The sequence below is a fragment of the Gymnogyps californianus genome, chromosome 21 (assembly GCF_018139145.2).
Source record: "Gymnogyps californianus isolate 813 chromosome 21, ASM1813914v2, whole genome shotgun sequence".
Lineage (NCBI taxonomy): Eukaryota > Metazoa > Chordata > Aves > Accipitriformes > Cathartidae > Gymnogyps > Gymnogyps californianus.
In genome coordinates this window covers 2,894,076-2,907,879 of record NC_059491.1, presented here as the reverse complement: position 1 = coordinate 2,907,879, position 13,804 = coordinate 2,894,076, and the positions used below count along the sequence as shown (strand labels likewise).

General features: G+C 47.4%; 1 protein-coding gene across 1 annotated transcript in view; it reads left to right on the top strand.

Annotated features, from left to right (window-relative positions):
• LOC127024827 (ATPase family AAA domain-containing protein 3) overlaps positions 1-676 on the top strand; it is a 30,099-nt gene extending 29,423 nt beyond the window's left edge. Inside the window, exon 16 of the mRNA XM_050909519.1 lies at positions 261-676. Coding sequence (XP_050765476.1) covers positions 261-440 — 180 coding nt within the window. The 3' untranslated portion in view covers positions 441-676. The remainder of the gene's footprint in view (positions 1-260) is intronic.
• The last annotated feature ends 13,128 nt before the right edge of the window (positions 677-13,804 follow it).

Genomic DNA, 13,804 nt, shown 5'->3' with positions numbered 1-13,804 from the left:
TGAATGTTTCTCTGTGCTTGGGCAGTTGATGTATTTCAGTCCCTGGTATAGCTGCATCAAGGAAAACCTTTCTGATGGTGATATGCCAGATAGCTCTGGGTACCACCACTGACTTAGAACAAGACTGGATGTTGTGCTAGGTAATGTGGGGGCAAACAGGCACGGAGAAGAAAACAAAAGAGAGGGACCAGTCTCAGATCTTCGCTGATCCTAGGAGTTGCCATCACTAACTTAAGTCTCTTCTGCCTTTGCCTCTCCAGGCTGCGGCTTATGCATCAGAGGATGGTGTTCTTACAGAGGCCATGATCGATGCCCGGGTAGCTGATGCTGTGCAGCAACACAAACAGAAGATGGAGTGGCTGAAAACAGAGGGTGCTGAAGCAAGCAAAGGGACTGGCAGAAACCCACTCCTGCCTTTCCCCAAAGGAACACCAGTGTGAGAAGTCTGCAGGCTTCAGACCAGCATGTGTGGGGAAGTGGGCATGGGAGAAAGCTGGGAGGGTCTTTTGGGCAAATGTTTGGTGGAATCATGTGTTTGAGAGAAATGTTTCCATTGGTGCAAGGGAGGGGGTACTGCCTCAGTCTGCCTTTGATTTCATGTTTTTAAAGTGCACCAGAAAACAAAATGGTTTAAATAAGGCAGAAGCAACTGTATTAAAGGACCCCCTTGCTGAAATACTATTGACTGTGTTAGTGTGTATGGCCTGTCCTGCTAGAGAGGCCCAAACTCCAAATCCGTTTCAGCCATTTGACACTGTTCTGGAGTGTCCCAGTGATGTGGGCCTGTGGGAACCCAGGGCCTGTCCAAGCCTGCTATTCCCATGTATTTAACTTTGTAGGGTTTATGCTCCAGCAGAGGTATTTCTCATCTTTTTTCCACAGATCCTGCCCATGACATACCTCCTTGCTCACATCTCTGTACGGCACCACTCCTTGCTCTCTTGTTGTCACCCCTTCACAGAGTCAGGGTAGATGTTGTGTTAGAGATGTATTTGGTGTGGTTCACAGCGGCACCTGGTTAACTTGGAGTCACCACTTAGGAGAAACTACAGCTCTGCAGTGGGTTGGCTGACAAGCATTGGGACTCGTGATGTGGCTATGCCTGGCTGCTGCCTTTTGTCTTCTCTGTGCTTGGGTCTCCTGGAGGATGGCTGTAGAGCCAGCCTGCAGTGGTACACTGCAAGGGACTAAAAGCTCTGGAGCATGACTCCTCAGTGCTGAAGCGCTAAGTGTTCCAAGCCTGAGAGCTTTTATGCCCCTCCAGTGTCGCATTGTAGAATAACTGCACACACTCCCTGGATCACAAAAGGTTATTTGAACTGCAGTGGAGCAACTGGCATTTCCTATAGCACGGTCTTGAAAGCACTGCTCAGGGTGCTAGGTAGCCCTTCAGACACTGCTGAGCTGCAGCAGGAACCGCTGCTTCCCAGATTCTGATGTGTCTGTTCTGACTATACAGCCCACAATGCTTTGTTTGCTTTCTCCAGCCGGGTACTTGCTGCTGCAGCTAGTCTGAGAGCAGCCCTACATATTTTTTCCCCCAAGCAAATCGTCTCTCTCTCTACGGAGGTGAGTAGGCAAGGCTCAGTAAGTCTGTCTAGCATACAGGTGTCCAGCATGGTCTGAAGAAAGAGAGAAATGAGTGGGGCTTGTTTGCTACTGGCTGCTGCCATCAAGCTGCTCTTGCTACATGAGTCTTCTGCCACATTTCTGGAACAATTGAGAAATGTGCCATTGTCAAGTCATGAACACAAGCCTGTCTCAATCAGATGACATTTGTTCTGTCTGTGTGCATACAAGAGACAGTTCAGAAAATGTCTTGATTTTTTTTTTGTGAGTTTGAACTGGATTTGAACTCTGCGCTCTGCTCTGAGTCCCCTTCTGTGACTACACTATGCAAGCACATTTGCCTGACCTAAATCTGTGCCCTTGAGTACCTTGGTGAGATGTTCTCCTCCGACAGGAACTGACAGCAATCTCTGCTTTGTCCATTTCACTGGTGGTTGTTACTGAGCTTGGAGAGATGCACCCTGACAAGAGCTTGTGAGCATGGGAGCGGAACAGGGCTTGTCACCAGGGTCCTCAGAACAGGCAGCCTTGTGGGACACCAGGAAAGAAATAGTTCTTGAGGCTGCAAATCTTCACTGTCTTGGGCTGCCATCTTCTCTCAAAATAGTTCTCTGATGTTTTCCCCTGGATGCCAAGGGAGAATTTGAAGATGCATTTTAGAAGCTGCTCCTTTGTTAAGGACAGGTGTCCCACAGCAGTAGTGTGTGCCCAGGCTTGTATGCCCCACTAACACTTACTTGGTGCAAGGTACATTGCTGTGGGAAGCATGCTGTAGAGGAAAGGGAGGAATCACTATATAAACTGAAACTGCATACTTTGTTATGAATGACTGAAATAAACTTGAATGCTTCCCCCCCCCCCCCCCTTCAGCCTAGGTGTAGTTGTCCTTTAGTCCAGTGATTTACTAGAGGATTAGCTATTCTAGGCTTTCCCCTTCCTATTTAGATTTTACTAGAATTATAGTTCTGTTAAGCCCCAAGAGATGGAAGGGAGCTAAGCAGAGCCACTTTCTGCTAAAAAACCCTTGCTAATGAATTACGTGAGGGAGCAGTCTGATATTGTGTGATTAAAATCTCTAATTGTGACATACACCTTCAATACTTTTTCCCCTCTCTTCCATGATCATCTCCGTGAAGCACAAAAGGAGCTGGGGGGAGAGGAAAGGTACTCCGTCTTGTCCTTACGCTGTCTGACTGTGCTTTTGCCGGTCCCAATAGCTGGGAAGGGAATCCTGCTGTAAAGCTGTGTGAAAGGCACAGCAGTTGCTGTCTCAGCTGTTTCATGCGATTCCTCCTTCAGATTGCATCAGGTCCCTACATGGAAGCAGAGGGAGCACAGTGCTTGTAATGCAGCTATGATCCATGCTCCTGTGCTGTGCAACTGATTAATTGCAGGTTCGGGAGAACAATTAGCTGGAAGTAGCCTCTTGCTGTGACAGGGAAGACAGCAGGAAGTATAGGCTGACCTAAGGGTTCTCAGGTTTGCCTAAGTACAGAAGTACTTTTCAATGAGGTTTTAAGGGCTTTGAATGACCACTCTTAACGATGGATGCCACTAGTCCTTACCTGAGCTTTGCTGCATGGGCTTCATGTCGATGGAAAGGACTGTCTGTCTTGAAGACAAACACATGGGTGCTTTTGAGAACACGTGGATGCCTTAGCGTTTCTGGGTGTGTATTGAGATGTTGCTCTGGTGTGACTCACTAGCTGGTGCTGCTTGTATCCCAAGGGGCAAAGTTCTTTCCCCTTCTTGGGCAGCCCGGAAGATGATGCTCTCTACTAAATGAAGTCTGTTTTCTTTAGTTTATTTAAAAGATGGGGGAGGGGTAAGTAGAGACATTTCTGTACTTTATACTAGGAACTTACTCCTAGGAATAGGGCTCTCTAATATACAGAACTTGTCCTGTGTGTCTCAACCTCCCTTCACCCTCAGAAATCCTCGAACAATCAGCTGGTCAGAGGTTTGCACGTCTGTGCTCTTCATGCTTTGTTAGCAATGTGTTGCAGGCTCTTGTGCAACCCTGGTGCTAGTTGAAATCCCAGGAGTGGAGCGCTTCAGGGCTCACTTGTTTTCTTCTCTCTGTTCACAATCTCCCTCCACAGCCCCTGCCTGGTAGGTTGTGACAGCATCTATGTGTCTGAAATTTGCAGTGAGTTCTCATCCTCCTTTCCAGAGAAGCTTGTGGCTCTGGGCAGAGCACGCACATCCCCCAGTCCCCTTCTGAGAGATCCCTATTAATACAATGCCTGAAAGTCCACAATCACTTCCACGCTTGGCAGCCGGAGAAGGACTGTTTACACCTAGCCTAATAGTATGGATACATCATTTGTCAAACTCTTGCTGAATGATGGATGTCTTACTTCCCACCTGTGAAGAAGAGAGGGAGGTGGCACCTAGGCTGGGAAAAACTGAGGAGGTGGAGCAGAAAAGCCAGAGATGAGCCTGATTCAAGAGGGCTGAGGAGGCTTGGGGTGCTACATCTGTCAGGTAAGGCGGGTAAGGAGTGGCAGAGGTGGTGTGGACAACTTGTTTTGCTTGGGTCCCAACCCAGTTGTTTTCATCTCTTCCCACTGCACTGCAAGAGCGGCATGGGCTTCCACTTGTACAAGCTGATGCCGTTTGTTCTTCCCTGACAGTGTTTTGGGAGCTGGTGGGGTAGGTTCCAGCCAAATAATCCCATTGTTTGAGCTCAACATCCTGGTTAGTGGCATGGGGAACACTGGAAACATGGGTAGCTGATGCACTCTGCAGTTCTGCACCTGGTCAGTCTTAGCGCAACCTGGAACAACTGAAGCTGTCAGGCTTGAAAGTGCTGCTTTTCTCAGTGTTGATGCTTCATTTTTTATTTCCACAGGAAATAAAGTTCTCCATCCATTCTCTCACGCTTGCACACTACTCTTCCTTCCTTCACATAATGTGCCATGGGCTGTTGCACTGGTGAAGCCAGCTCTCTCGATGTGTCCCAAGCACTGTTGCTACCAGCTTTCTAAATCCTGCCTTTGAAAAGAGATTCCTTGTCCCTCTTGCTATGCATGTCGCTCCTAGCCACCAGCTGGGTGATTTCATGCCCTACTGCCCGCTGAATAGCTGTGCCAGTTGCTGTTACTGCTGCTGCTCATGTGGAATGCAACAGGAAAGGAGAAAAAAGGCCACCTGTGATTGTTCAACTCCTGCCTCATCAAAGATTTAAATGCAGGGCCTCTGTCACCTCTGCCAGCCTCGTCAGTAAGTTTGCTTTGCTGTCAGCTCACAGGATGAATGATGTCCCTGTGGAGGTGGCACCCAGCTAGCTATTTGTTAACACTCCATGCAGGGATATAGGACGGCAACCCCAGGCTGAGGTTATCTCCTCTCCGTGACACTGAGTGAGTTATGAGCTAATAGCACTTTATTAAAATAGTATTTTGTATTGGAGAGCAAATCTAAGAGCAGATGGATTAGCAAGCAATCCATCACTCCCCATCTTTGCCACTGCCAGCTGAAACGCCTTCTCTGTGCTTCAACATTGCAGCTGGGAGACAGATTTATAACCTGGTCATCTGTCTGTTCTCAGTTGCCATCCATTAAAGTATTTACTTTTGAATGTGATACACTGGGAGGAAATTTCTATTGTGCAAGTACAAGGATGTGAGCGCCGCACGCTTTCTCCCCCGTGTATGTCTCATGCTGTAGGACTTGAGGGAGACAGGAGTATCCCCAGGAAGTATTTCTCTGCCAGTCTGTGTTTGTGTTTTGAATGGAGAAGCACCACTCAGATTCTTTTATAATCTATTGTCTGTGGCTGTTTCCATTTTATTGCAACATTATTATTCTCCCGATACTTTTTTTTTTTTTTTAAAGTGGCAAATGTGATTAATTTGTCCAGCCTGTAGTGCAAGTCACTGGCTTGCCCTGGGAAGCCTTGGTGCTCCAGGAGGTTCTTTGCTTATGGAAGGCAGCCCATCTTCTGCAGCCAGTGACTGAGTGCTGTTGGCACGTGGATGTAAGTAATGGGGATCTGTTGGAGGGATCCTGACAAAAACATGCCAGAGTTTGCAACTGCCTGTGGGTGGCTTGTCTCTATGTGCAACCTGCCAGGTCTGCACTTGCCCTGCCAGGGGGTTCTCCTCTCTTGGGCCTGTCTTACAGTCATGCACAGCCCTTTGGTGCCACTGCAGCTCTAAGGCCTAGACACAAAAAAGCACCACAAAAGAAACCAAGACAAACACAGGAGACTGTACCCAGCAAACCCATCTGCAGGTGAAGAGCTGGAAGATAGTGTGGCCGCAACAAGAGTGGGGATTACTAGTCACCCCTGCACAAACAAAGGGGGTGTTGTAGCAGCAAATGGGCATCTGTGTGCAGTCCAGCTGCTGTGTGTCAGCTTTTGGCACAGAATGCAGATATGGTCCTGGGGTGTCTTGAGAGGCAGCCCAACTGTGTAGCTGCATCACTTGGGGAGCAAGGAGCTAGGATGCAGTTTGAGAGCTAATTGTAGGTCAGCTGACCCACAAGAATTTCACAAGCCAAAAATGACAATAGAAAAGCCTTTCTCCAATGGTTACCTCTCCACCCTGCTTCTCTTGCAACCTCCAGGCCACTCATGATGTGCATCCCTTAGTCCTTTCACAGACTCCTGGTACTCTGCTGGACCTTGTGATTCAGCCAGCATCAATCCCACAGACATCAATCACTCGGGCACTGGGATAAGGCAAAGTTTGCCCATCTGAGCTGCAGTAAAAGAACCAAAGGACTTCAATCAACTGGATACTCGGTAAGTGCCACCAGGCTGCTTTACTCATCATCTCTTCCTACCAAGCACCGACAGCAGAGGTTGGGTGCCTGGTGAAGGACAGGTATGGGTCAGATCTTGCTTTGAATGACCTGGGACAGTGTATCCTTGCTGGGTAGTTTTCCTTCTCTTTCCCCTGATTCCTTGAGGTAGCACAGCCTTACCAGATCTTGGTGATATCTTCTGATATATGGCATCTCCTGGAATGAAGCTCTAGCAGCATTACCAGGCTATTTGACATTATTATTTTTATAAGATGTGCAAAAGGGAGCAGCGCATGGGTAGCTCCGAAAAGTCTCCAGGCAGTCCTCCAGCTCTTGCCCTAATTGTTCTCACCTCAACAGAAGTCAGATCATGTGTCTCTGTTGCTGGCCATTTTTTTACCCCCAGACATAATTTGAGATGCCAGTGCCTGCAACTGTCATTCAGTTCCATGACAACAGCTCCCTGCCTTGCTGCCTGGGTGTTTTTTTCCTCTCTCCTGCTGCTGTGGGCTGTGGGTTTTATTCTTGTTGTGGGGGTTTCTTTGCTTGGGTGTTGGGGTTTTTTTATTGCTGCTCTGCTTTCATGTAGTGTCTCCACCAAGCCTGAGTAAGATGTGCCCAGATTTGCCCAGACTTGCCCAGACTTGTAGAACAACTCGTGCATCAGCATCTTTGCACATAAGGACTGAAGTCCCACTCAGTGTCAGACTTGCTCTGTATATGTGTGGTCCTGTTCCAGGAGAGAAAAGAGCAGAATGACGAATGTTAAAGGACTGGTTCATGGTGACAGGTTTCAGTACTGCTAGAATGGGAAATGAGCACACCTCTCCTTGTCTGTGCCAAAGCCCGAGGTTTCCTGCACCCTGCCTTTCTTGCTTGCCCTTGCAGGCAATAGGCAAGAGAGGTCCACACTCCTCTCTGGAGGTAGCTTGCACCCAGAATTTGGTTTTAACAGTAAAATATTTATCTTCTTTTTAAATCAGTTTAGGATGTTAGAGCTTCCCTGTGTTCCCAGTGAGTGGGAGACAAACAGGCTAAAATCTGGGACAGTATCCTATGATGTCACGTAACCTGGGAAAAATTGCACAGCCCTTCTTCATAGATCGAGGCTGGGCACAGCTTTTTTCCCACACCGTTCAAGCCATGTTTGTACCTCCTCCTCTCTTAAACCCCTGCCCATAAGCTGGTGACCTGCTAGTCTGCAGTGCCCTTAGCAGGCCTCCAGCCTCTGACCCCAGGACTATAATTCGGTTCAAAGGGTTGGAAAAAACACTCAGATGCAAAACATGCAAAAAACTATTTTACTGACAAACAGCAAAGGACGGGCTTAGTTTCAGGAGCTGAACTGGTTATCTATTATACAAACATATTATTGAAAGGGAAGGAATGGCTGAAATACACTCACTCATTGACCCAAATAAAATCACAGTGTGCTTTTTCTATTGCCTCCCCCACCCTCAAGCTCTCTGCGGCCGTCAGCTGCTCCCCTTAGTTTCAGCACGGCATTGTCACCACTCCCAGCACGGCCGCTGGAGAACACAAACTGTAGGTGACATTTGCCTGTGCAAGTGTATTTAATAAAAAAATTAGCCATTATTGCTTTTCAACCACAGTAGAGATTATTCTATAATTAGACTCAGAGCAGAGTATAATCTCTCTCTCTCTGTTAGTATCAACGTGTGTTGTACCTCTTCCTGTCTGATGCATGCAAAATTGGTTTGAGTGCAGAAAAAAGAAAAGCAGGATTAACAATCAATCAGGGAAAACAGCACTCCAAGTTTTGTTCTTGTATTCTCACTGCAGAGCACTATTGAAAAAATCTTCCTAAACTGCGTGCTCTGTCCTGCAAGGGTTTCCACTGCCTTAGTCATTGTGAGCTGAAGGTGCTTAGCACCTCGCAGGAATGAGCCATCCTCCTGGTGTCACCCCTCCGTGGAAATCCCAGGGCTCAGCTTGAAGAAGGGACTAAAACTAGCAACCCCATTGGAAAAGAAATGAGTGCAAACGAATGGGAGGTACTAAAGAAGAGGAATAGCCTTCATGCAGTGAACACATGATGACACACACAGATATAAACACACAGACGCGCACTGACACACACACACAAAACTGGAACAGTATCCTGAGAGCCTAGCCAGGATGCAGCAAACTGGCAGCCCAGACTCACTGTAGAGCTCCTCCTTACACCTGCCCACATTTTTCTACTCCTCTGCTTCCTTCTGTTTTGCCCCAACAGCCCACACGCATGGAGGTTGCGGGCCTGGCATTTTTATTTTATTTTATTTTTCTTCAGGAAGTTCACTTGTTTCTTCATGCGCTCCTGGGCACCACAGTGAGCCGGGCTGGCCTAAGAGGACATGTCATCTTCACTCCACCCTAAGGTAGAACCAGCAGTCCCGTGTCCCTGCCCGACAGATAATGCCCTGTCTGTCCCCTACTCTACATCCCATTGCCTGTCACTGAAACATACATCTGTTTCACCAGTGTATCCAGGTTCAAAGCATTTGATCCAAATGTCTTTCTATTTGTACTGTATGCTTTAGTAATAGAAGTACTTCTATTCTTTTACATCCAGAGGTGCTCTGGGAGCTTCTGTTGGCTATTTCTACCTTCAAAGCCCCGTGAATGCAGAAGAGGCCTTCATTACCTCCATGTTCTCCCACACACGCACACTCTTCATCAATGCCACACTGAATGTTAAACTGCTGCTGTGAAGCTGTCTCAAAGTGAAATTTGAAATGAGACTGAGGCTCCCTGTGTCATTTATCGCCTGCAAGCCTCTAGCCTTCATACAAGGGAAGGTGAAGGGTGAACGTTGCCCTCCCTTTTCCAGGGGAGCCACTACACGTGAAATGTTTCCTTCACAATGATGTGCTTTCTGCTGAGCTGGGGAATGACCTCGGATCAGGACTTCCCTCGCTGGTTCCCCAAGGGCTTTCTCCTGTCTGGGCTCACCTAGACCTTATCCAAGGTAAGCAAAGGCTAGTGATGTTTGTGTTTGCACTGCCTGCTGCGGTCTTAAAGTATCAGCTCTTGGTCTCTTGCAAAGCCAGTGGGCTTCAGCTCATCTGACACCATTTGCATGGCATTTTTTTTTTTTTTTTTTCACAGAATGGTTGAGGTTGGAAGGGGCCTCTGGAGTACATCTGGTCCAACCCCTGCTCAAGCAGGGCCACCTAGAGCAGGCTGCTCAAGACCATGTCCAGTTGGCTTTTGACTGTCTCCAAGGTTGGAGACTCCACAACTTCTCTGGCAACCTGTCCCAGTGCTTGGTCACCCTCACAGTCAAAAAATGTTTCCTGATGTTCAAGCAAAACCTCCTGTGTTTCAGTTTGTGCCCATTGCCTCTGGTCCTGTCACTGGACACCACTGAAAAGAGGCCGTCTCAATCTTCTTTGCACGCTTCCTTCAGGTATTTATATACATTGATCCCCCTGAGCTTTCTCTTCTCTAGGCTGAATAGTCCCAGCTCTCTCAGCCTTTCCTCATAGGAGAGATGCTCCCGTCCCTTAATCATCTTAGTGGCTCTTTTTAGTATCCCTTTTTATCAGGGATTCTCTTCTCCCAGCTGAGTGCAACTGGAAAATGAGGTAGAGAGTAGCAGTGAGAGTAACTAAAACCACACCACCATGCTGTGAATGCCTGGCACGTGCATTCTGGGCTCTCTTCTGGTCTTTTACTGTTTATTGATAGATGCTGCCAGATACTTCAGCCAGGATGGGCCAGTTGAGATGTCCCTGGCTGGCTCAAGGGCTAGCTGAGCAGTAAGAGGGCACAGTGGATGGATGGATGGTATCCCAGAAGACAGCTTCCCAAACTGTTCCTCAAAGGGGAAGGGTCCTTATTGTGTCAGAGCAGCAGGCCAAAGAAGGCATGCATAGTACCTGGGTCTACTCTGGGCTACACCTGAAATCCCATGTGTGGTGGCTTTGGGCTCTTCCTTTCCTCTCATTCCTGAACCAATGTGCAGCTCTGCTAGCCCCTCCCTGGCACAGCACTTCTTACACCTACGGTGAATTTGGCCTCCTGTCACTTCTTCCTTCCCCATGCCCATCCTGTTGTGAGCCACAGAATGTGGTGGAACAACAGATGCCAGATAGGAAGCAAAGTGGAGGAGACAATCAGCTTGACAGGCTTGGTCTTTAATGTGTGGCTCTCTTGAGAAGAAAGAAGGTGGTAAGAATGGAAAGAAGGTTGGCATAGAATAGGTTTAGCTTTACGCTACCTTCAGGGATCTCACTGAGGGGCAAGGGGTTTATTCAGCAGTGCTGGTAAGTGGCTGCTTGAATTTAAAAAGGAGCTACTGGTTGATACAATGGATTTCACAAGCCTCTGCTTTTCTCCACCTGTCTTTCCATACCTCTCCTTTGCAACAGATCCCAACCACCAGCATGCACCCATTCAGTGTGCAGGCAAGCAAACCTGGGCTCCTCACACCAAAAATGGTAGAGAAAATGTTTCCAGTGCCAAGCCCAGCTCTGGAGAATTGGCACATACAGTTTTAAGCTCTGTCTCTGCTCTAAAAATAGCCCTTCCTGAGGTGGCACAAAATTCCCCCCGCTATGTCATTCTGCAGAAGCCTCCCTCAAAGCATCTGGCGGATGAGTGCTAAGACATGGTGCACACTTCCCACTCCTTTGTCCCTACAGAGCTGCCATTACAGACACAGCTGCCAGCTGTAAACTTTGCAACCCCATGTTTTCTCTTCCACAGGTTCTGACCAGTATCTTGCCTAGCCCTGACCTTGTTGTGTCAACTCCCTGATGCCAAAGTCACTTTCTCCCAGCTGAACCCTTTTTGTTTGGGGTTGTTGCTGGGTTTGGGTTTTGTTGTTGTTGTTTTGATCTGTGGTCTTTTTGCTTGGTTTTTTTGTGTGTGAAGACTGGATCAGAGGCAAGAGAACAACAAACAAGTCAACACTAGTACATCTCAGACAATTAAACGAGGAGAAAACACCCCCACAACCGGACAAAAGCAAAACGAACACATGCACAGGAGAAGAAGACAGTGCAACGGCAGACTTCACAGACAACTGAGCTGCGAGCAACAGTAGCAACCTCACTTGGACAGAGGAACAAGAGACCACAAAGTCAGACATTGTTGGTAAGGCTCACACCTCGAACAGAATCAGCTGAGGGGATGGGATAGGGACAAGAGTGCTGATGTCAAGCAGAGAGAGAGTAGGTGCTGCTTGGGGCAATACAATGTGGTACTGGGGTTCTGCAGTACTCAAAACACAGCTGCCTCTTTTACCTTCTCCTTCTCTGTGGGGGTTTGTCCTCTTGTTCCCCAAAGAGGAGACATGGCAGACACTTGGCTGTTGGGAACAACAGTCATCTTTTGCACACCACCACGGGTTAAATGGCACATGGGACCTGGGCTGCTCCTGTGCAGGGAGTTCTCACCACTGCAGCCTTACTTGACGTGTAAGGTTATCCAGTCCCAGCAACAGGCATATTCTGATGTCTGTTACGTAGGGTCCAATCTACAGCAGCTTCCAAGACTCAGAGGAAAAAGGCACCTCACACCAGGAATCTGACCTTGTGTCCCTATTAAGCTGGCTATTTGAAATCACCCCTGCACAGAAGATGCACCAGATCTCCTGGGTCAGGAATAGGACCTTGCCTTACTGCATGGGAAGGAACTTTGCCCCTTATTTATTAAGGATGAGAATCAAAGGCCTAGTCAGTTCCCCAGGCTTAATCCCATTGGTTTAGTGTGTGCTGGGACAAACCTTGCTCTATGAAGGTATTTCTGGTTTCCTTGGATTTAAGACCAGTGAATTACTCCCAGTAAATTTAATTGCACTGAGAGTATTTTTTGTTTTATTTTTTGACTAAGTGTAGACAAAAGATAGGCTCACAAGGTAATAGCTGCAGACACAGCAGATTAAAAAAAAGGTCTATTCTTCAACAATGGGAATATGTACCATGTAGGATTTTTTTTTTTCCTCTTCCAGAGCCTCATATTCTTCTGAAATTCTGGTGTGGATCAGACTTAATCAGTGTGAGCCATCATTTCACTCTTTCCAGTTGTAAGTTTCATATTTAATGATATTTCGACTAAGGTCAGTTGCTAGATCAGGGCAGAACCAGACTTTCAATTCAGTCTGAGTTTAGGTCACTGCCTTAAGTCTCTCTTGTGAGAGCCTCCAAGTGGAAAGATTATTTAAAGTGCTTTTTTTCCCCATAACTAGTTCCAGAGACTCGGTATTTGTCCTTATCATGATGGAATTTTCTCCCCTGCAAAATGTTGTCCAATCTGAAGATATGTCCGTGACATGTACCTGTTTTCTAATACAGTACGTATTCTTTGCTGTCAGTTAAGCGTGTGCCATCACACAAGGGCAAACAGAACAGCTGTTTGGCCAGATCTCATCTGGCACCGTATGAGTAACAATCCATTGAAGTGAGCATCTTGTGCCACTTGAGGATGAGCCCATATGGTCAAATGCACAAAGCTCATACAGTGAGGAAGGTTGCAAAGCCATGTGTCTTGGAAAGGAGCTGCTTAAGGAAAAGTCATTCTTTAGATACTAACAGGTGGCTGCAGACATTGCAACCATAGGAAGTCCTGAACGACAGACAGTCAAGCAGACAGACATAAGTATACACCGGGCAATTATTTAGGCCCAGACAGAAACTGGGGCTCCAAGACAAGAGGCACTAGGGAATAGCAAAGGTAGGAATAGCAGAGAAACAGGTATGTTTGGCTCTTGGGCAGCTTTGGGGCTTGTAAATAACTGAACTGATCCTGGGCATAGGAAACAATGAAAAAAAAACCAAGACACAGAAGCTGAAGCAGGGAGGAAAAGAGCAGGGAGTCATGGTGTCCTTTTCCCTTCACAGACATTGCAATCAAACAATAGGAGGCCATTGACAGAGTCAAGGAATCCATAGAAGAAAACAGCAGTTTCTGATAATATTCATCATCCTTTTGTTCTGGATGTTTTCCCCATTTAAGCACAAGCCTACTCAATACAAATGATGAATGAAGGAGAAATGATTGGGATTCAGGGCTACCACCTTGAATTCTTGGGGCTAGCGTCTCCCTCCCTTATTCCTCTCACTAAAAAAATCTCTCTCTTCCCACTGCAGCCAGCAGGGCTACTGCTGACTGCTGCCCAGCATGTGCAAAAGCAATGCAGTCTGGGCGCATTTGCGTCTCTCCCCCAGCAGAACATGACTGCTAGAGGAATCGGATACCACTGCACTGTCCAGGTGCACACAGGCTTTATCAACTCCTTCAGGCAACTCTGACTGGAAGCGAAGGAAGTCTCTGGATGTGGAGGTTGGTTTCAGACACTTGATAGCTACCTTGAAACCCACACCTGAGCTGTGACCAGGGGAAGCAAAGGCACAACCACCTTAGAGCTTCCTCATACTTTGATTCAACCTATTACTGGGACATTTGACTCTGTAGATGAGTTTGGCTTCAGGCCCACATCTCTCTGTGTTCCTCAAGCCAAGCCCAGCCTGCT